This window comes from Misgurnus anguillicaudatus, chromosome 11 (assembly GCF_027580225.2).
Source record: "Misgurnus anguillicaudatus chromosome 11, ASM2758022v2, whole genome shotgun sequence".
In the NCBI taxonomy this organism is placed as follows: domain Eukaryota; kingdom Metazoa; phylum Chordata; class Actinopteri; order Cypriniformes; family Cobitidae; genus Misgurnus; species Misgurnus anguillicaudatus.
In genome coordinates, this window is record NC_073347.2 from 5,299,017 (window position 1) to 5,323,501 (window position 24,485).

General features: G+C 37.4%; 1 protein-coding gene across 2 annotated transcripts in view; it reads left to right on the forward strand.

Moving 5' to 3' along the window:
* rtn4b (reticulon 4b) overlaps positions 1-20,771 on the forward strand; it is a 57,097-nt gene extending 36,326 nt beyond the window's left edge. For both annotated transcript variants that reach the window (XM_073872909.1, XM_055170647.2), the window contains 6 exons: positions 3,039-3,246; positions 15,278-15,416; positions 17,264-17,333; positions 17,465-17,511; positions 20,048-20,106; positions 20,193-20,771. In XM_073872909.1, the coding sequence (XP_073729010.1) occupies positions 3,039-3,246; positions 15,278-15,416; positions 17,264-17,333; positions 17,465-17,511; positions 20,048-20,106; positions 20,193-20,232 (563 nt within the window). In that variant the 3' untranslated portion in view covers positions 20,233-20,771. The remainder of the gene's footprint in view (positions 1-3,038; positions 3,247-15,277; positions 15,417-17,263; positions 17,334-17,464; positions 17,512-20,047; positions 20,107-20,192) is intronic.
* The last annotated feature ends 3,714 nt before the right edge of the window (positions 20,772-24,485 follow it).

Genomic DNA, 24,485 nt, shown 5'->3' on the forward strand with positions numbered 1-24,485 from the left:
CCATATATTGTAGTATTATTATTAGGGCCGGGACTCGATTAAAAAAATTAATCTAATTAATTAGAGGCTTTGTAATTAATTAATCTAAATTAATCGCATTTTAATCGCATATAAATATTTGATTTGAGAACATTAAGAAGTAATTTTTTACATGGATTTTATTATACACTCTTAGAAAGGATGTGTTAATTTTATACACATCATTGTGCTGTAAGCTTTTAACACATTATGTGTAATTTTAACACATTATGAGTCATTTTGTCTTTATTTGGGTTCAAGTATAACACATGTTGTGTTAAAAGTAACGCAAAATGTGTTGTTTCAATAATAACACAGAGATGGGTGGATTCCAGGACGACGCAGTTAGTGTGTTATCCCAGAATCAACACTAATGTGTTGTTTTTAACACATTCGTTCTTAGGGCTCAGTCACACCAAAAGCGCTTTAAACGCTTGCAAACGCAAGGCGCGACGCACTGCCTTTTTTAAAAAAGAGCAGTGCAGCGCGGCTTTTCATATTGCTAAGCAACCACCGAGTCAGCTGTCTTGTCAATCAAATATTGAAGCGTGAGCGCTCTTTTGCTGTTAACTGTCATATTAGCAGAAACTTTAAAAAGAGGGCGCTTGCTCTGACCTTGTTTGAGGATAAGAGGAGCACAAACACGCAGGAGAGAGTGAGCGAGTGGAGTCCGGTTCTTCAAAGCAACTGTAAACTTCCCTCGCCACAACGTAAGGCCCGCCTCTCCCCTCATTCGATTGGACAATGGAAGACGCGAATGACGTCAGGCGCTCCTCTGCTCTCAGCGCTCCTTCAAAAACGCGTGCGCGGCAGAAAACCACAAGGCGCTCGGCGCGCATAAACAGCGCGCAAACGCGCCCTGCCCATAGAATATCATTCAAAAAAGGCGCCTGCAACTGCCATAAACGCTTTTGGTGTGACTGAGCCCTTAGAGTGTACCATGAATAATGACTGAATACATAAGCTTAAGCAACAAAATATTGTTTATTGAGCCCTATTCGGACAGGATTAGTTTTACAGGGGTAGATGGCGTAATGTAATTTTACCACAGGACGTCGGTAATATTAATGGTCAATTCGGACGGGATTAGAAATCTCTGTAAAACATTCAGAAGTGGGAGGGGTAACTCGTTGGCGCAGCGCGTCACCTCTCGTCTTCACGTGCACGTTACCTTGCTTCCAGATATCAGATGTGCAAACAACATGACACAGACAAGGAAAACGCGAAACACTGTGTTTAATTTCAGTTTGGGGAGAACGTCAGTTTAATAAACAGTTCCATGCCTCTGAGAAGTAAATTTGACTTTTTTTTTTAAAGTTTGTGGCGTGTAACTGACTTGTTTCTCCGTCTAGAACGCAAGTAAATGCTTCTTTAAGCGCTTTTATATTTAAAAGAAACCCGCAAATTAAAAGGAAATGACGCGATTTACGTGTATGTTTACAGCTGGTCTATTCGCACTGGATTTGTATTACCTGAGGTAATTTCTCCGGACCTTTTTACAGAAGGTAAAAGACGCAGTAATCTTTACTGACATTGTCCGTAATGATTACTGACATGGAGCATTCGGACTGGACTAAAATCACCGAGAAGCTCTGATAAAAACTTGCTTTACCCCACATCCCTATGTAAAACTAATCCCGTCCGAATAAGTCGTTGTGCCTGGAGTCGGGCTAATGTCCACGCTAGCTGCTGTATGTTTTGCATTGAGATGCTCGATGTGCTGCGGTGATATGTGAATTCCTTGTTGCATAGCTTACACACAACCATGCTTTTATCGACGCTTACATCCGTTCGTTTTTTATAAAAAAAAATTCCCATCCACGAGGCCAACCAAAGCGATCTCATCAGCCTCTTGGTTCATGTTCACTGTGGTTTGTTGTGAAGTCATGAACGCTAGTTAGTGCTCCAGTATAATCGGTCCGCCGAAACTCATGAGAAATGTTCCGCGGTGCAAAAATAAGTGCGATTAAAATGCGTTAAAAATGTTTAACGCGTTATTTTTGTGTAATTAATTAATCTTAATTAACGCGTTAAAGTCCCGGCCCTAATTATTATTGAAACATTTTATATCCAAATGTCAAAAAACTTACTAAAATCAATGAACAGCACTAATAAACCATCATTCTTACAGATCATTAACTAAAAAAAGTTGGTTAAGGGTTTAGTTACTCTTTAAGTTGCAGCTCTTGTAAAGTTTAGTCAGTGCTTCACTGTGCTGCTAGCGAAACAGCGCCATCAGAGTGGTTTAAGGCCGCAACTGCAATTACAATTCACAGAGTGCAACAACAGTATGTGTTTTTCGTAAAGACACGTGACAAAGACACCTGTTGAGAGCTGGAGGTGGCACAAAATTTGATGGAGGCGGCTGCCTCCAAATTCTCTATGCAGGTAAAAACTCTTAAATTTACTGTAAATGTATAGTGATAATAAAGAATCTTGAAGATCTAGAAGGCGGCCATGCTACACGACTCTCTTCAATAAACTCTTTTCCCCTGAACTTTGGTCTTGCTTACTTCTTTTAATGTATTACGTAAGGAATAATAGACTCCGGTCCTTTGAATTATTTGAAAATGAACACCCAATGACTGCTCTGCCAAATTTAAGAAAATTGAACACCCCCATGGGGTAATGTAAGGTAACGCTGTAAATCATCCTCTAATTAGAAACCATTAACTGCCTTCAGACATTTACAGTTAGAAACACAAACAAACGTGTGACTGTTAAAAAAATGAAGTTGTCAGTGTACTGAATCCAGATGAAATTGTCTTGGCTATTGGACCTGCTGTACACCCATGCATACTTATCCAAACCCACACCTCTACCGTAAAATATGTAAATATTTCACCTGTTACATCTAATATTAGAAGCTTACCCTTTGGGTATATATGACTTATAACTGCAACACTGTCTAACAAAATCACAAGGCCTATGTTTAAGAGCAGCTGTAATGAGATGTAGACTGAATTGTTTTATATTTGTGTCCAGGTCTCTGAAGTGTATTTTTATTTGTTGTATTTCAGTGCTGGATCTCCTGTACTGGCGTAACCTGAGGTCAAGCGCTGTGGTGTTTGGATCCAGTCTCCTCCTCCTCCTCTCCATCTCCACCTGCAGCATCATCACTGTTATAACTTATATGACTTTGGCTCTGCTCTCAGTTACAGTGTCAATTAGGATTTATAAGGGAATCCTGCAGGCCATTCTGAAATCTGATGAAGGACATCCATTCAAGTGAGTTACAGAGATCACAACACATCTGCTATAAAAAGCATAAATACTGTGTGTAGGCTGTCGCCAGAGGCTGATGGGATTATTGAAGTGTTACAATAAGACTCCAGCCAGTCATTAAGGTCAAATTAGCTGACTTAATGAGCAACAAAAAATGTTTTCATTTTTATTCAGCTCCCGCTTCACACAGACACACACACACAAATACACAGGGGCACGTGCATAAGCCAGTGTTTCCAGTTTCCACTTTGGTGACTTCCCACAAAATCCTACACCAACATCTTTAGCAACGGTTTGTTTAAATGTTAGTCTCCCCTCAGCGAAAGGATTTTGATAGGACTGCCCAACCAGATGACTTGTGAATGAATGAGAATTGTTTTATTCCTCAGTTTGTCTGTAAATATGCACATAGTTTGTCCTTCAACAGAGGTTGTGCGCTATGTGAGATATAAAGTAATTCAGTCTACAGTCAGGTCTACAGTGATTTTGTCAGACAGAATTGTGGTTATAAGTCAAGATTTGAGCTGTTCAGTGGAAGTGACTGCTGATTGATTGCTAGTTTGCACCAAGAATTGAAAATGCACTGACCCCACTTTTTTAGGTAAACCTTGCTAGTATCGGGTTGAACCCTTTTTGCATTCAGAACTGATTTTAATTCTTTGTAGCATAGGTTTAACAAGGTGTTGGAACATTCCTCAGAGATTTTGTTCCATATTGACATGATAGCATTTGCAGTTGCTGCAGATTTTTCAGCTCCACATCCGTGCTACAAATCTCCCATTCCACCACACCCTAAAGATGCTTTATTGGATTGAAATCTGGTGACTGTGGAGACCATTGGAGTACAGTGAACTGATTGTCATGTTCAAGAAACCAGTTTGTGATGATTTGTGCTTTGTGACATTATCCTGCTGCAAGTAGCCATCAGAAGGTGGGTATAGTCATAAAAGGATCACCCTAAATTGTGCCAAGAAAATATCCCCCACACCATTACACCACCAGCCTGAACCCATTGATGCAAGGCAGGATGGATCCATGCTTTCAGCTTGTTTATGCCAAATTCTAAACTCTACCCTCTGAATGTCATCGCTTAAATCCAGACTTTTCAGACCAGGCAACGTCTTCTGTTGTCCAATTTTGGTAAGCCTGTGTGATTTGTAGCCTCAATTTCCTGTTCTTAGCTAACAGAAGTGGCACCCTGTGTGGTCTTCTGCTGCTGAAGCTCATCTGCTTCAAGGTTCGACATGTTGTGCATGTTATTCTTATTTCCCATTTTTAAATTGTGCATAGAAACAATAATATTATTAAAAATGTAACGTAACTCAATTTACAATAAATATTTTCATCTTCATCTCATCAGCAATTTCACTTTTGGCACACTCTGAAGCAGCTGACCACTAAGGACCATGCGGACCAGATGTCATATGATTAAAACGTTAAATTTAATGTTTTCCAGATTTCATCTTTTACGGTAGACATCGTCCGATCCCAATTTGGTAGACCTTAACCATGATAAAAATGTGCACTCATGAAAAAGTTAAGTAGCCCAGCCCAGAGTCGTATAATAATAGAGGTACGACACTCACATAGACGTTCGTTGTAAGAATGGAATGCGAAAGTAACAGCGTTTCATGTAGTGACCGGTAGTGACGCATAGTTCCAAACGCAGCACTGAAGCCCATTCATTTCAATGGCACCTGCTGGTAAATCGATGAAATTACCGTTTCTCTTTACATTTTTAGACATTTCATTAATATAGTCAACAGTGATATTTTATGAACTCTGCCTTAGGTAATGATTATCGTTAATAATAACTAGTAAAATTGTTATATTTTAATGAGTTGTGTATAATGTGTGAATAATATAGATTTAATGGTTTAATATGTTATTACTGGTGGCCATCTACTTTATACTTATCTTATTTATATATTACGAGTAACACTAGGGGGCAACAGCGACAAGCTATATGCCTTATAAGAAAGTCACAATGCTTCACAATGCTGCTATGCGTTTCATTGTGTTTGGTAAGTAATACGAGTGATGTATCCTCGAAAATCATGTATTATTATATTAACATTTAATGTGTACTATAAATACAATTAAATATGAATTTGGTGTGTTTCTGTTATGCTTCACTGTTACAAATAACCGCGTTGGCGTTTTGTGATTTTAATATAGTAAAAGTGTAGGAATTATGTTTTTAGCAGATTGATACCCATTTAATATAGCCATATTTTGCTACAAAAATAAAAGATAAACTGTGTTGCTGTAGTTGGTATAGATAACCACAGTTATATTTGGGTCACAATTAACTGTTTATCTTTATTAACTGATTTACTGTATTTCCATCACTCCCTAGTAAAAAAACATTATTATAAAACGGGCAGTTCTGGTTCTTCATTCTGATTGGTTGAAACGCGTTCTAAGCCGTGATAAAATACACCGGTAACCTCACGGTTCAGACCACATTACATAAGTATCACTGCGCCACTGTTGCTGCGTACTGATTTATGAAAATAAACACCACAGTCTTTAATCATATTTTTAATTTGTCTACAATTGCACAATTAATGGCGATATCCAAATAAATGTCAATAAATACTGTTGAGTCATCTCGTCAATAAAGAGAAAACGTTGTCTGAGGAGTTTATAACTGAAGTTCATACGCCCGCTATTATCCACTGGGTGGCGATCTTTCCCAACTTAAACACTGACGCATTCACTGAAAACACCGTGTAGTACTGTTCATGTCTAAATCTGATGATTTCTTACTAAAGTTCTTCACAAAAATGGAATTATCTCCGCTTTTAGCTGAAAATGGTGATAACTGATAAGAGAACAAATTAAGGTAGGATGAAACTTTTTGTTGTTGTTGTTGTTTGAAAGCGGATGGTCTGTTCTTTCATTTTATATTTATGTTTATTTAAAGACGATAATTTTTCTGTAAGGCATTAAACTAAAACCGGGTGGCAACTTAAAAAAAACGCTGACGGGGAAAGAGTTCAGCATATGCTTACAAGCATATTTGATCATCACTTCAACAGCACAATATAAATGTTAATGTATAAATTAGATGAATGGTGATTTATAAAATAAACACCACCGTCTTTAATCATATTTTCATTGTATCTTTGCTGCGTCTGTGTTGTTTGTGAACTGCGCTCTGTTTCAGTCACACTTGATTCTGAGGAACTACTTTGTTTGGCGGAAGAGTAATATTTATACTAATATAATTACAACTTATTTGTGTTTTATTTTATAAAATCCCGCTAACTTTATGCATATGAAGTAACCGTTTTATAAACGCAATAAACCCCTCGAAGCGTTGGGTTACCAGTGCATTTTATAACAGCTAGGGGGGTTTGGGCACTCTGCTTCGCGTCGTGCCTAACAACGCCCCTTGGCTGTTGTAGGATGCACTGGTGGCCCACTGCTTCTTGGGGTTTATTGCTTTATAAACATAGTAAGTATAGTGATCAATTCCCATTACAAGCTAATATTTACCTAAAATAGCTGAAAACCTATGCAAACAGATTGACAGCCCTGCTTGGTTTGGAACTGTAGAACGTTACATGAATCACCTGACCGCGCGGCAGCGAGATCAAAGCGTTTCGTAACTCTGTTACTATACGACTCTGGCCCAGCCTAATAATAATTTGCATGTAGTTACATTCCCCAAGTATTACAGCCATTAACATCAGCATGCTCCACCACTACGGTGTCGGTAATTACTAGGGGTGGCACGGTTCACAAAACCCTCGGTTCGGTTCGTATCACGGTTCTATGGTCACGGTTCTCGGTTCAGTACGGTTCTTGTTGTTATTTTTTCTTTTAATTTTTAACACTCCAGAAATGTATAATCTTATTAATGTATTAATTATCCATAATTTAGGATACAGTATTAAAAAAGTTATATCATGTAATCATGCACAAACTGAATTTGACTTTAAGCACATTATTGGGACCATCCCTGAGGAAAGCCAGGCGAGATTTTGATACAGCAAGAGGGCAGACATTGATGATTTCAACATGCTTTTCATTTATTTGGCAAAAAAGAGAATGTGTATTGCCATCTACATGAACTTTGTGTGCATTTTTAGCACACAAAGATAACTTGCATTTATCAAAACGCCAACTTCAGTGTAGCTTTAAGATTTATCACTGAGAGGCTGCTTAAATACTGCAGAGAGAATATGTGAACGAGAGAGAAACATAACGTTTACACCTGTAATATTTAAATACGTCTCTTTTGTCCACTTTTGACCATTTCTCTCCTGATTACTTTAAGGGGCAGTTTATGAAATAAGATAGCGCAACTTTCACGCGGTAGCAAAATGAAACTACGCGGAAATCAGCCGCTTTCGTTTTATCAATGAAAGGCTAAAAATAGCGCTGAATACGAAAAGACGTAAAACAGTGTTCATTACCTCAGATTAAATGGTCGGAGAGAAGGCTGTCTCCTGTGGCTGTTCGGAACACATTCAACCCAAAGCCTGCAGTTATATATATCTATATCATCATAGGTAACATGAAATAAAAAATGTTTCCACACACCAAACTTATACGACGCTGGGGCATCCTCCAACTCCGGGCAGACTTCCATTTCTCTCCCTCTTGCCATTTCTACACGTAACATGACCGGCAGCACTCACCCTCCACACCAGTCACCTCTTCTTTCGCGCTATTCGCGAAAGGGGAACACGCTATCTGAGGTCACATACAGGGCACGAGGCTACATTGCGCATGTCATGAACCGTTGAACCGTACGGCACACACGCGCTCCGAACCGAGACAAGCGAACCGAACGGTTCGGATTTTTTCCATGAACCGTGCCACCCCTATTAATTACTGTGCTGCTAATTCCTGATTTGTGAGTGATTTTGTTTGTTAGAAATATGTATGCAATCTTATTAATTCCCGTAAGGAGTAGCTTCCAGACATTTCTAAACAAAAGCAAAGGTCCTGGTGGGTGGTGGAGCAGAGGCAAAGCGAGGGAGGGACGGAAGGGCATGTCGTAAAGTGGCAGAGGGCCTGGAGACCAGGGTGGAACAAGAAGCCAGAGTGAAGCCGGCAAAGCAGAATGGAAGGGTGGAGCCGTCAGACCAGGAAGCCAGGGCAGAGCTGGCGGAGACTGGAACCAGGTTGGAACTGGAGACCATGGTGGTGCCGTTGGCAACAGGAACCATGAAGGAACTGGAAATCAGGGTAGTGGCGGTGTCGACAGAAACCTGGGCACAGAGAGAGCACAAAGAGTGGCCATCTTGGCCCTGGTGGCCAGGGCAAAGAGTTTAGCGAGTTTGGGAGCAGCCATCTTAGCCAAGGCAGAGAGTTTAGGGGGTATTGAGACGACCAGGGTGCGATTTGCCGGGGGGGATGTGTGGGATTTCCCCCTTTCTGGTCAATGTATCCCTGCCTCTGCTTAATTATTTTTATCCCCGGTGGGGATACATTTATCCCCCCCCCCCTCAAAGTGATCAGTGCCACTACACTAGTGGCGAGACGGATCACAAAACTTATCAAGGATCCGTGGTTTGATTAAAGTTAATTTATTTTAAAATGCACTACTTTGGCTGGCTCTGATATAGCTGCCGCGCAGCCTCTCTGTATTCACCACTCTGCAGACTTGCTCAATGTCCCGCCCACATCGCTATCTCCCGGTTACACCTCACGAGTAATAGAGAACAGAGAAGCGTCCGACGTCATTCGCGTCTTTCCATTGTCCAATCGAATGAGGGGAGAGGCGGGCCTTACGTTGTGGTGAGGGAAGTTTACAGTTGCTTTGAAGAACCGGACTCCACTCGCTCACTCTCTCCTGCGTGTTTGTGCACCTCTCACCCTCAATGTGAACAAATTAATATATCCAGAGCAGCTATGTAAGAATTTAAAAAGTATTTTATACTTTTATTTAAAATAATAAAATCAAAAGAATCATAAATGGTTAAGAATAAAAAGTTGACTTTTTTCGAAAGTGTAGTTTTCCCCAAAAACGTTTAATGTAATAAACCATATCTTCAACCCAAAACCCCTATCTGTTTTTATTAATTTAAGGGTCATTGTAGCTAATGATAATAATAATAAAATAATAATAATAATAATGTGTTTGATATCGCCAAACCGCAAAACCATGATCGTTTCTGAGACGATTATCATGTGGAAATCTTATACCGTTACAACCCTAATGTGCACTAACTTAAGTGTTTAAGTGTCAATATAGGAATAGACTCTGAGCTACAGTTCCTCTTAGCTAAGGGAGGCAGCACAAAGTATTCACGTAAAGGATGCCAATAATTGTGGCACACATATATTTAACATTTAATAAGTGTTGGGTTAGCAATAGTTTGTTTTCAATAAGAGCAGATTTTTTTGTTGTTAATATTTTAAGCAAAAGATCAAAAGGTAAACAAAGACATTTTTTTTTACAAACGGTGACACTACTTGTATATCTTACTTTAAAGCTGTTCACAATCTTGCTCCATCATACTGTATATCTCTGATCTGCTTCTCTGATCTGCTTCATATCAATGCTCATGCTCGTACATCCAGATCCTCTTCATCCCTTATTATACCCATTATTCATCTTACCACAATGGGGTCAAAAGCATTTATCTCTACTGCTCCTTCCTTTCCAACACTCCCGCAGCACATACATCATACTGCTGTTGTGATTAAGGTGTTCTTAAGTGCTTTGAAAGTGCACATAAATAAGATGTAGTATAATAATAATAATAATAATTATTATTATTATTATTATTATTATTATATGTATTGATGTTATTATTGATATTATCATTATCATTATTTTGATTGTGATTATGATCATTAATATTAATATTATTAATTTGGAAGACACTAGAACAGGGGTGGGGAACCCTGGTCCTGGAGGGCCATTGTCCTGCAGAGTTTAGTTCCAACCCTAATTAAACACTCCTGCACTAGAACATTTGCAGTTATAGTTCGATTATAGCATGTGATTTAATGTTGTTGTCAGTGTTTTGCATGGGCTTGGCCTATCACCTTGTTATTACATAGCAGTGTTGGGGAAAGTTACTTTTAAAAGTAATGCATTACAATATTAAGTTACTCCCCAAAAAAAGTAATGAATTGCATTGCTTGGTTACTTTTCATGGAAAGTAATACTTATGTTACTTTTAAGTAACTTTTTCTTACTTGACTGAGGCTTGATCTGTTTCAGGCCAAGCAGGTGTTTTTATGACCGAGAAGGTTCAGGGTTTCTCGCAAAAATGTGTTAGTTAAGGTGGTAGGGTTTGCCCCCACACCGAGGGTGGGGGGGTTGCTTCTTTGTGCGATAGACTAAAGACTCTGTACTACATTTAACAATTATTTATTAAATACTAAATGTAAAATATAAATCGTAATATCATAAAAGTAAAGCCATTTTATTGCATGTGATAACAGTTCTGGCCTCTCGTAAATTCTTCCATTCTTATTTAATCCACAATATGCATTCATACTTTATCTTATACTGTATGTTATAATCATCTGTTGTTTTCTATTTGCTTGACTGACAGTCATTGCAGCAATAGCGGTACATGGCAAATAATTAGGGGCCAAGCCCGCAGGGCGGCAGGCCACTATTGCGTTTGATGGTTTTCTTATTATTATTATTATTATTATTATTATATTTCTTCTTCCCCAATGGGAGTCTATGGCAGCCCTATGAACCGTACATAGGAAAATGAAACAAATTTGACACACTTGTAGTGGTGGTCCTAAATAGTCATGTGACCAACTATGGGGTCTCTAGCATTAACTCTATAGCGCCACCAACCCTTCAAAAATTCAATATTCAAATGGTTATAACTGTAGAATCATTTGATCAACAAAAACTCTACCTACTACATCTGAATCCTCTTCTCACGCTCATTACAATGACCACCTTACATTAAGACTCCACCCATTACAGTAGCGGCCATTTTGAAAAGTACAGTATTTCGTTTTTTCGCTACTACTTTTGCAGCGTTCATTGCATTGTTACGCAATTTGGCACAGAGAATCTTTGGACCGAGCCGCAGAGAAATGACCGAACAGAATTTTGATTTTTATCTTTGTTCAAAAGTAATAATTGCGTACATTTATCGATGTCGACCCAAAATTCGTTCTGAGTCATTATCTCGGTCATTCTTTGATCAATTGAAATGAAACTTGGTACCCTTCATTAGGACCATGAACTGTGGTACCATGCCAAATTTGAGGACAGCGCCACCTATGGGTCATGAGATATGAAAAATTGATATTTTTGCCCATAACTATTGAAATGTTTGATAGAAAATTATGATCTTAGTGTCTATGGATTCCTTGGCTCATAACCAATCTGTCGATATATATTATGCCGGAAATGACCAAACCGCCTGTCCACTATTTTGAATTTTGCTTTAAATTGGGATAACTATTATTCTATATAATGTATCGGCACAAAAATCGGTAGGAAGCATCGGTATGATGTCCTGAAGGTACTTGGGAAATCTGAAGACAGCGCCACCTAGGGTTCATAAACTATATAAAACAGCCCATAACTTCTGAAAACTTTGTCTGATATTCATTTTCTTTGTGAATTTTTATTCACTGGTTTAAGTCGATTGCAACGATATCTCATTTGTCAGTTTTCAACATTCTGTTCATATCTTATTTCATAGCATATGTGAAGTAGTTTTTTCGCTACTACTTTTGCAAATTAAGTCTATTTTATGCCAGGCTCTGCTCACATAAACTTTGGAGCAATCCGCACAGAAATGACCAAACACATTTTTTATATTCTCTGCCATTCCCGAGAAATACCTGTCCAAAGTTGACTGTCCCTGTGACATTGTCTCTTTGTCATATTAAATTATTATGACTATAATATTATAACATGTTGTGCATTCCTATACAACATGTTTTTCTTGACTTAAACTTTAACTCTTCTCACTTAAACTATCTGATTCTCATATAAATTGTAATTTTGTTATTTCTGCTCTGCAATGTCATGTCTGCACCTTCCTTCCTCCATTTGAATGCTTGCAGCTCTGAAAAAAGCTTGGCTAGCTACACTGCCAGTGTAGCTCAGTCTACTAAATCGCATGCATCAAAACTCAGAGGTTAAGGGTTCGAATCCCGTCTGATGCATTTGTTATGTTTTTCTATTAATATTTGTTTTGAGTTTATTCTCACCTATTATTCTCAACCAGTCTGTTTTCCATGTTCTGCACGGCTTGCAATTTGGTGGCCAAGCATCATCACCAGTTCAAAAATGCAGTAGCGGCCATTTTGAAAAGTACAGTATTCAGTTTTTTTGCTACTACTTTTGCAGTGTTTGTTGAATTGTTACACAATTTGGCTCAGATTATCTTTGGACTGAGCCACATAGAAATGACCAAACAGAATTTTGATATTTATCTTTGTTCAAAAGTAATAAATGCGTACATTTATCGATGTCGACCCAAAATTCGTTCTGAGTCATTATCTCGGTCATTCTTTGATCAATTGAAATGAAACTTGGTACCCTTCATTAGGACCATGAACTGGGGTACCATGCCAAATTTGAGGACAGCGCCACCTATGGGTCATGAGATATGAAAAATGGCTATTTTTGCCCATAACTATTGAAATGTTTGATAGAAAATTATGATATTGGTGTCTATGGATTCCTTGGCTCATGACCAATCTGTAGATATATATTATGCCGGAAATGACCAAACCGCCTGTCCACTATTTTGAATTTTGTTTTAAATTGGGATAACTACTATTCTATATAATGTATCGGCACAAAAATCGGTAGGAAGCATCGGTATGATGTCCTGAAGGTACCTGGGAAATCTGAAGACAGCGCCACCTAGGGTTCATAAACTATATAAAACAGCCCATAACTTCTGAAAACTTTGTCTGATATTCATTTTCTTTGTGAATTTTTATTCACTGGTTTATGTCGATTGCAACGATATCTCATTTGTCAGTTTTCAACATTCTGTTCATATCTTATTTCATAGCATATGTGAAGTAGTTTTTTTGCTACTACTTTTGCAAATTAAGTCTATTTTATGCCAGGCTGTGCTCACATAACCTTTGGAGCAATCTGCACAGAAATGACCAAACACATTTTTGATATTCTCTGCCATTCCCGAGAAATACCTGTCCAAAGTTGACTGTCCCTGTGACATTGTCTCTTTGTCATATTAAATTATTATGACTATATTATAACATGTTGTGCATTCCTATACAACATGTTTTTCTTGACTTAAACTTTAACTCTTCTCACTTAAACTATCTGATTCTCATATAAATTGTAATTTTGTTATTTCTGCTCTGCAATGTCATGTCTGCACCTTCCTTCCTCCATTTGAATGCTTGCAGCTCTGAAAACCTCAGCTAGCTACACTGCCAGTGTAGCTCAGTCTTCTAAATCGCATGCATCAAAACTCAGAGGTTAAGGGTTCGAATCCTCTCTGATGCATGTGTTATGTTTTTCTATTAATATTTGTTTTGAGTTTATTCTCACCTATTATTCTCAACCAGTCTGTTTTCCATGTTCTGCACGGCTTGCAATTTGGTGGCCAAGCATCATCACCAGTTCAAAAATGCAGTAGCGGCCATTTTGAAAAGTACAGTATTCAGTTTTTTTGCTACTACTTTTGCAGTGTTTGTTGAATTGTTACACAATTTGGCTCAGATAATCTTTGGACCGAGCCACATAGAAATGACCAAACAGAATTTTGAATTTTATCTTTGTTCAAAAGTAATACATTTGTCAACAGGAATAACTTTTAAACCATTTAATCAACTAAACTTCTACAGAGTATATTTGATGGGGTAGTCTATGCCTTCCCAGTAGCTCAACCAAATGCGTGATGGCCATGAAATCCAGAGGTTGCGGGTTCAAATCCAGCGTAGGGCAGCAATTAAAACGGTTGACAAATTTGTGTCATGTAAAGACAAATGTTCGAACAGGTTTGACTACCTACATGGGATTTAAAAAAGTATTCTGTTCTTGAGAAAAATCTCTCCAAACTTGAACATACACATTGTCACTACAGCAATCTAGCTTAAGCAGCTGTCTGTATGTAGGTCTCCCCTGTAGCTCAACCAGATGAGTGACAGGCATGAAACCTGGAGATCAAGGGTTCAAATCCTGGCTAGGGCAGCAATTGAAGTCTCTTACTTAAGAGTCAAAAGCTTCAATTCATTATTTGTATTTTACTTTATTATTTTTACAGGTATTATTTCGTTTGTGCTCTTTTGGTTTAAGTCTCATGTGTAACATGTATGATGCTTTGGTGGTTCAATTGTTTTCTAGGTCAGCATTGGACTAATCGGTCCTTCTTTCAGCTTGCAAATAAATATTATACTTCAAAATTTTTATTTTTTCATTATGTTCATTCTCATCTTTGAGTCCTGTGTGCTGATAGTTCCCATACATATCTGCTACATTGCATTCTTCAATTGCATGTCCTTTCAGCTTCGTTGCGTGTTGCAGGACCATTGTTGCTTGGCCCCGTATCGCTGTCTACAGCTATATTCTCACTTTCATTTTTATTAAAAATGGCAAAATTCACCTAAAGTTAAGTAGTTTGCATCTTTGGTGTTTGCCAGTTATCTGTATTTTTTTAATATAAGGCCGCATTTTTGTAAAATAGCTTTGAAACAATATGCTTTCATGTGTAAAGCGCTATACAAATGCTCAAACATAGTGAACATAAACTCCCCCCTTCTTTCATTTAATTTGTTGCGTGTACGCATGTAGTGCGTAATACTGTGTGACTACGTTCAGTTTAATTCAGTACATTATTTTTTTAAATCTAATTAATTAAACTATAAAGTAACTCGCATTTACTTATTAAAATTAAAGTTTTTTTAATATACATTTATAAAGTAATGCGTTACTTTACTTGTTACTTCAGAAAAGTAATATTACGTAATGCACGTTACTTGTAATGTGTCCCCCAACACTGCTACTTAGTGACTCAAACTCTGTGGTACTAGATTATAATTTGACTGTTGGTTTTGTCTTTTGGAATAAAATATGTATTTTATAATTTTACAGACAGTACCTGGACAAAGATGTTGGTTTGTCAAAGGATCTTGTGCAGAAATACAGTGACATGGCTCTGGGTCAAATCAACAGTGGATTGATTGAACTGAGGCATCTGTTTCTGGTGGAGGATCTGGTCGACTCTCTGAAGGTCAGTCTTTCTTTGGATATTGAAGGTGTATATTGTTTGCAGTGTTTTAAAGTATAATAATAATACTTTAAACTAACCAACAGTTACAATTTGGAATCTGGGACCAGATTGCTGTTATAAAATGCACTGGAACCCCACTGCTTCGCAGGGGTTATTGCGTTTATAACTTACTTCGTATGCATAATGTTAGCGGGATTTTATAAAATAAACACAAATAAGTTGTAATTATATTAGTACAAATATTACTCTTCCGCCAAAAAAAGTAGTTCCTCAGAATCAAGTGTGTCTGCTACAGAGCGCAGTTCCCAACCAACACAGATGCAGCAAAGACACAATGAAAATATGATTTAAGACTGTGGTGTTTATTTTATAAATTAACATTCATCTAATTTATACATTAACATTTATATCGTGCAACTGTTGAAGTGATGATCAAATATGCTTGGAAGCATGCTGAACTCTTTCCGCGTCAGCGTTTTTTTTTTTTTAAGTTGCCACCCAGTTTTAGTTTAATGCCTTACAGAAAAATTATATTCTTTAAATAAACATAAAATATCAAATGAAAGAACAGACCATCTGCTTTTCAACAACAACAAAAAAACCTTTCATCCTACTGTCATAGACTAGTTTAAGGATACAGTCTAGAATTCTTCAAACACCACATGGAGGACGTCAAATGCCAATTTGTAAGTTTATTTTTAAGTTCTTCCAAGCCAGTACAGTGCAAGGTGCTCACAGGTGCAAAATCATGATAATTCAAAAAGAAAAAAAACTTTAACATATACAAAATAATACCCTTGGATCAGGTATAACAATTATCAGAGAACTCAGCATATACTGCTCTTACTACCGCCAGTCATAGACTAACTTGCCCCCTTCCTTGTAACTGAATTTATACACATGGGTACAACCATTTGCCAGCAACAAATTAACCTGGGGAAGTATTAAGGTCATAAACAGGTATTACAGAACAAATAAAAGTATTAGAAGATCAAAAACCCAATTTCCTTCCAACCACAAATTTAAATAGCAAAGCACAAACTTCATTTCACCAATAGTTGTATTAAGAAAACATCAATAAAATAATTAAAACAGTTATACCCCTTGACATCATACTTGGTATCTCCCACTCCCATGATGCAACACAGCACAAGTATAAAAAGTACAACAAAAGTTCACTCTAGTCTTTTACTCAAATCAAGATGGCCGCCACCATGCTTGCCGATCCAGGTAACAGTCCATAGTTTGAGGGAAGATTAAATGTCCATTAGGTTTGTGCTCAGGTGGCCAGTCTGAGACACCACAGTCTAGTTGAATATGTATGTTTGGGCAAATGTGGGTGTTATCCATCTCTTCCTTTGCTGGTACTTCAAGGTAAATAAAGAGTCTTTTAAAAACCAAGTATGTGCTCATGTGTTTCTAAAGGGCTAGCCAGGGAAATACAGGGAACAGAGGGCAGCTCTGTGACACCTACCTTCATTTGTTCTCTTATCACCTCTCATATTTATTTTTTTATCTTTTTTTAGAACAAAAGTTAAGAATATTTTCCACTCCACTGAAGTCTAAACTTCCTTAGCAGGGAGCTGTTGATCCAAATGTCACTAGTCAATGAAAGTAAAGTGTATTTAAATCCCTCCAAAATTAGAGGTGTGTGCCAGAATGACGAACGTAAACTTTTGAACTGTAAATTAAACTCTGCCAGTGAATGAATGAAACTTGATTTGCTAATCAGATGCTTAAAACATTTTGCGTAAAGGAGGTTTCTAGATTTTACTGCATTCTTTTTGTTTTCAGAGAGTTTTTCTTCATCTTATTTTATGTCTTATGTATTCTCTTCTGATCTTTAGTTTGCAGTGTTCTTGTGGATCATGACGTATGTTGGTGCCGTGTTTAATGGACTCACTCTTCTTATTCTTGGTAAGACCACCAGCATTCAGTCGATTATAAACTTGACTGTCTTGCTCGTCTTTTAAAGGATTTCTTTGTTTTTGTGGTTTTTGTTCAGTGTTTCAGTACTCGACATCTTCTGCTTTTTTTTCACATTGCAGGCTTGATTGGAGCTTTCAGCTGCCCTGTGATTTATGAAAAACATCAGGTAGGACTGGACAGTCATTGATCTAGTGTTGTGTTCATACTTAAGTCTAGAAATCTCAATGTGGGTTGGATTTGTTAGTAAGAATTTTTTTTCAGATGATTTTTGTATATGTTATGACTGCACAATTTACTTTCACAAGCCCTAATTTTCCTGTTTACATTAAGGGTGCATGGGTGTCAAAATGACCCCAGAGATTAAAAGAGTGATTACAAAAAATATACATTTTTAATTATACAAAGAATATATAAGTTTTTGTTTACTTCCAGTCTAGGGCTGGGATAAACGATTATTTTTTTAAACGATTAGTCTAACGATCATTTTTCCCATGCATCGATTAATCTAAAGATTCATTATCTTCCCATTAATTAACTAATAGCAATTTATACATGTTGATTTACATATCTGAATGAAAATACATGAATTCCTTATCACCGCAAATAATAAAAAAATGTCAAGTGCAAATTAATGCATTCTTAGTCAGAGGTAGCATTCAATAAAATGTTTTGCCGTTTTTGCAGCGCATACTGTGCAGTTTAGTAACAGTATAAAAATCTCAAGTTCACATTTTATTTTATTTTACATGCATTTTTATTTATGAGCAAAACCTCTTCAATGTGCCTTTTGATTAGTTTAACCCACATTGTTTTCGTGCTGTTCTAGTCCATGTAATGACAGATATAACACACAATTATAGACTTAAGCAGCAAATACATTATTAAATATGTTTCTCTTAAGTTTATTAAGATAGATGAGTCTCATTTGGGTGTGTGGCTTAGGCATGTTGTTTATGTAAATAGGAGTCCTCAAGGAATTGGTTGGTAACCACTGTTTTATTGTAGATGGTGTGTTCTGATCATGATCATTTGTTTGTGTGCCACTCCATTTGTGTATGAAGATCTGATATAGTTGTGATTTTATGGCTGATTGATTTGTGAAGGCTTTCGATCATTATCAATGAATGCTTTATATGAAAACACAAGTTCCCTTTTGATACGATTCACTCACATTTTGTCATTTGCTGACGTTATGGGAAAAATCCTATTTATCCGACGTCTGTGCACTTGGCATTCCAGCCTGCCAAAACAGGCGGGACTACTGCATATATAAATCCTGCTGAAAAGCCATATCACCACAATCTTTCTCCCTCAGCACGCTGTTCATCTCTCTGCTCAAACAAGGCAAAAAGCCTATCTGCTCGCTGAAACCACAGCCCTTCAGCCTTGGCTGTCTAGCGCTTTACCTGTGGCCATCTGGCATCTATGAGAGCAAATTTCCTCTAAAAATGCATTGTGGTATTCTTGCACATGTGTAAGCGTGAAGATGGCTTGTGGAGGACTCCCCGTCCACCACCAATGAGCCTTCTGAGTGCACCGCCTGCCTGCCTTGATTATACACCTGATTCAGTACTGTGTAGAGTTCCTAGTACCCCTTTATATTTTTAGTACTACTTCAGTTGAGGTTCCAAGCAAGCCGTACTGATACGTGATGCGTAAACACTGCAGATCACTGATTGGTCAGAGAGAATAATCACTACCAGTCTTATTGCTTAATGCAACATTAAGATGAAACAAAAAAAAATGGCTTTTTTTAGCAGCAAACACTCAACATTACTTGGTGCACACAGGGGTAAAATGTAGCCCATGTGTAAAATGAAATATCTTGCTGTATGTTGTGGGCCTATTTTTCTGCTGGAGGTCCTGGACATCTTGATCAGATACATGGCATCATGGATTCTATGAAATGCCAACAGATTAAAAAATCAAAACCTGACTGTCCCTTTTAGAAATCATATAATGGAACATGGTTGGATCTTCCTTCAGGGCAATGAGCCCAAACAAACATCAAAACTAACACAAAAATGAGTCACTGAGCACAAAACAAAGCTTCTGCCATGACAATCCCAGTCCCCTGGCCTGAACCCTAAAGAAAATGAATGGGATGAATTGAAGAGAAGAAGCACCAACCTGGAGCTAGGATCTGGAGAGATTCTGCATGAAGGAATGGTCTCTAAACTCTTGTCAGGTGTTGTCCAAACTCATCAGGCATTATAGGTGAAGACTCAGAGCTGTTCTCTTGGGAAAAGGAGGTTGCAAAAAGAATGGAATAAAAGGGTATGATTAATTGTGAGCAGTGTGTATTAGAGAAAAATATTTCTCTCATAGTGAGATTTTCCCCTATTTTAAAATTATTCTTCTCAAATGAAAGGTTGGATTTTTGTAGATTTTTTAAATTAAAGATCAAAAATATTAACGATGCAGGTTTATTTTCACAGCCTTCTTTGTTCATAGTTACAAAGGGTATGAATCATTTTGAGCTCGACTGTATATAATCCAAAACCCGCAATTTTACTCCTAATGAGCGCTGAACTTGCAGGAAAAATTAAAAATGTGAGCAATATTTGTAATTTTGCAGAAATGGTCCATATTTTTGTGCCTTGAATTCGGCCCCAACAACAGCAAAGTGGTCTTCAGGCCGGGGAAAGGCTTTGTGCCTAAATTACTCATAATGTGTTGATGTTGCCTTCACTTTCTTGCAGACAGAGATCGATCAATACATTTCCATGGTGAAGAACCAGATCAAGGATATTTTGGGGAAGTAAGTAAAATCTTTTTTTTTGTAATGGAGAATTGTATACTGTTGTTCTGTTTGGCTTGGTTGTAAAGTACAGTTGTGTTTTTAAGAATTCAAGCAAAGGTTCCTGGAATGAAGAAGCTGGAATGATGTTGGAAGCAAGCAGATGCCAAGAGTTCTTCCTCATCTCTCATCGGTCATTGTGTTTGCTTGTTAGTTGACATGAACAGGTTATTTTGAAGTAGTGCTGGTTAATGCTGATTATAAAACACTTGTGTAATTAGAGACTGACAGTTCTGGTTTCACACCTACAGTAATGTCTCCAACCTCAGTATTCTAGCGTTTTCTTTTTAAATGAAGGAAAGTTAAATAGTTTTTGAGTTATGAATGTGATTGATCAGTACATTTTCTGATGAGTTTTTCTGTAGTGCTTAATACACCATAGTCTTGGAATAGTAAACTTTATTAAACAAGAGTAGATATCAATAAATTTTACCTCACCACAGTAACATCTCTGGATTGACACATTTACTTAAAATAATTTATTGTATTTACAGTAAATCTAAGAATATCACATGAGATAAGTTTGCTATGCGAGTAATTGTGAATGATACTCATACAGCTGTATTGAACTCTTTGAGATGCATTGTGATAAAAATGATTACCAATAAAGCTTGTCAAATACTGAATGAACTGCTTGAAGATCAATTGAATTGTTTCTGCCAGAGTTTAGTATTGTATTCCTGACTTTTGGGATTACTTCACTTTTATGAGAACATTTTCTGATCATTTACTTACCCCCGTGTCATTCAAAATGTTTGTGTCTTTCTTCAGCCGAAAAGAAATTCCAGGATATTTCTTCATATACTGGACACTGATTAAACCCAATGGTTTGAAGGTCCAAATTGCCGTTTCAGTGCAGCTTCAAAGAGCTCTAAACGATCCCATCCAAGGCATAAGGGTCTTATTTAGCAAACCCTCTCAAAAAATAAAAAAAATAAAATCCAGACCCGCATGGAATCTGTAAAGGCAGAACTGCACAAGGATCTACCACAAGATTTAAAGAGGATCAATACATCACGTGTCTCGCCTAATGTGTGCTTATATATTCTGAGTAATTGTATACTTTCTGCTACAGTTAGGAGTGTAATACGAACATTCTGGGGGATCTGTTTCAGATGCAGCTATCTGCTGTGCAGTTCACTATATTGGCTGTCGGCCAAAACTTAATTCCCTACATTTGTTCACTCGTGTATGTTAAGACAATTTTGTTTCTTTTTTTATAACAGATTTTGTAAATATGACAGACACTATATAAATTTACTTCAATAAAAATTATAATAGTATATTATAGGCATAATAGTAAACATGACAAGTAATTGTTTTTGTTCTGTTTATTAACAACTTATACATTTAACTTGGCAAATGTGACAACCAGTTGGAAAATTATCTTTGCTGTTTTACAATACAACCCATAAAACCACACAGATGTTCAAGCGATACTTGCAAAATGACCACATGATTTACTCACCTTGAAGCCATCTGAGATATAAATGTCCATTATCTTTCAGACCAACACACATGGAGTTATTGTAGTAGATGTCTTTGCTCCTCCAACTACATCTCTCTGCCCAGACATAATGGTGTGCCTCATTGAGCTCACAATACCAGCAGATAGGGGATGGAAGCTGCCCTACGGACGCAAGAAGACCAAGTACTGTGAGCTGGCTGCTGAGTGCCGGGAGGCCGGCTGGAAGACCACCATCTATCCAGTGGAAGTGGGATGCCGAGTCTGCAAGGGGAAACAGATGCTAAACTCCAACACACAGTAGTAACGACTTCATGAGCTTCTTCACTAACAAAATTGTGTTTATTAGGGAAAGTATTGAATGTATGCAAGCAGCCACCATTTTTTCCAATAGTACACTGAACACTAGATTTCCCCATAAAAACTTGTCATTTAAAGCTACTACAATAGAGGAGCTCTCAAAATTAATAAAATCATATCATCATTGTATATATTAGATCCTCTGCCCCACCATAGCACAGAGACAGCACAGCTTAGAGTTACAAATTACCTCCTTTTAACATCAGTTTTCTAAGCTAACAGACTGTATTAGCGATTTCAGTAATGGCAAATCATTTCTTTGTTAAACTCAAATAAGACTCGGATACCTATTATTGAATATGTCAGATTACAAGTTGCCCATAGACGGCTGCACTGTTGTGCCATCTTCCACAGTCAAGGACTGAGGTGTATCCTTTGATAGTCTCCAACATCTGCCGTACAGCATTCTTCCATCTTAGAAATATCTCAAAAATATGCCATACAGTTGTATGCAAAAGTTTGGGCACCCCCGACAATTTCCATTTATTTTCATTTATAAATATTTGGTTTTTAAATCAGCAATTTTATTTTGATCTATCAAATAACTGAAGGACACAGTAATATTTCAGTAGTGAAATGAAGTTTATTGGATTAACAAGAAATATGTGCAATATGCATCAAAACGAAATTATAGAGATGCATAAATTTGGGCACCCTTGTCATTTTGTTACATTGAATACTTGATTTGAAGGCTACAAAAAGGCTCTCTTATTGCCGAGATATAAGCTGTCAGTGTCCACTGTGAGGAACATAGTGAGGAAATGGAAGACCACAGGCACAGTTCTTATTAAGGTCAGAAGTGGCAGCAGGCCATGTAAAATATTGGAGAGGCGAAGGATGGTGAGAACGGTCAAAAGCAGCCCACCAACCACCTTTACAGACCTACAACATCAACTTGCTGCAGATGGTGTCACTGTGCATCGTTCAACGTTTCAGCGCACTTTGATGTGAAAGTTTTTTCTGCACACATGCCACAAACAGAGTTGCTTGAGGTATGCATACGCACATTTGGACAAGCCAGCTTCATTTTGGAATAAGGTACAGTCAATACCTGATCCAGTCTCTGCATTCAGTGCTGTAAATCCATTTGTTTTACCAAAGTGCAGCAAACGGGACATCCAAAGCCCTGTCCCTTACATCCCTTACAATTGACCATAGTTTACTATAGTATTTGTAGCTAAACCACAGTAACCATACATTTACCATTGTCTCATTACAGAAACTAGTTTAATAATGATTTTCTATGAAACCTATGGTAATACAAATTTAATTTAGCCAAAAACATTGTTGATTTACCTTTTGTGGAGTATAAACCATGGTTTATATAGGGTATAATTGTGAAATTATAACAAATTATTTCAATATATATATGTGCGTGCATGTCTGCACAACCAAACCCCTACAGATGATCCAGAATACAGTGGCAAGAGTGGTCTTCAATGAGCCAAAAATAAGCCGCGTCACTCACCTCTTTGTCAGGTTACATTGGCTTCCTATAGCAGCTGGCCTTTAAAACCATCACTGGGTCTGCACCCCCTTACCTTCGCTCTATTTTTCTATCTTTATATTTTCTGTCATAAAAAATGAACTATTGTGTTAGACTTGATGAGACTAGTCCTAGTGCACTTATGCATTGCTGTTCTTGTGTTGTTTTAATTGCTTCTATTGTTACCTCATTTGTAAGTCGCTTTGTACAAAAGCGTCTGCTAAATGCCTCATTGTACATTTGTGTCTCTGTGTGTGTGTGGTAATTATCACATTGTGGGGACCAATTGTCCCCACAAAGATAGGAATAGCAGTAAATGTTTGACCTCGTGGGGACCTTTTGAGGTCCCCATGAGGAAACAAGCTTATAAATCAAACAGAATGATGTTTCTTGAAAATCTAACGTAGCAGAAAGTTTTCTGTGATGGTTTGGGTTAGGGGAAGGGAATAGAATATACAGTTTGATCAGTATAAAATGCATTATGTCTATGGAATGTCCCCACAAAACATGTGTGTGTATGGTTATATTGGTATATAGATATGACCCTCAAAATGTGCCTTGACCCTTATTTGTTTGCATTAAATTTTTAGCTATAATTTAAATGACCACAAACAAAACAAGTACATTTCTTTCTTTGAGTTTCCTCTCAAATTCCTGCCTAAAAGGTTTATTATGCGAGTCTTTGTTTCCCCAGGTGTCAATCACAGATTATTCAGGAGCTTTCACGTCTCCTTGCATATGGCTTTTCTGAGCAAAAAGTGTCTTAGAAATTTTAAATCTATATATTGTTTTATATGAATGAGAAGGCCGAATGATTTTCATATCATTTTGAAGAAAAAAACTTGAGACTATAGATCAAGTTTTGAAAAGTCTTGGAAAACCTGTTTAGTTTGGGTTATGTGGACTATATTAGTGACTTAAAAATGTAGCTTTTTCAAAAATCACGCATAAACATTTTTCTCTCAAAAATACAAACATGTACATACATGTTGCTCACATAATATTGTAGCCCAGATTGTGCTGATTATG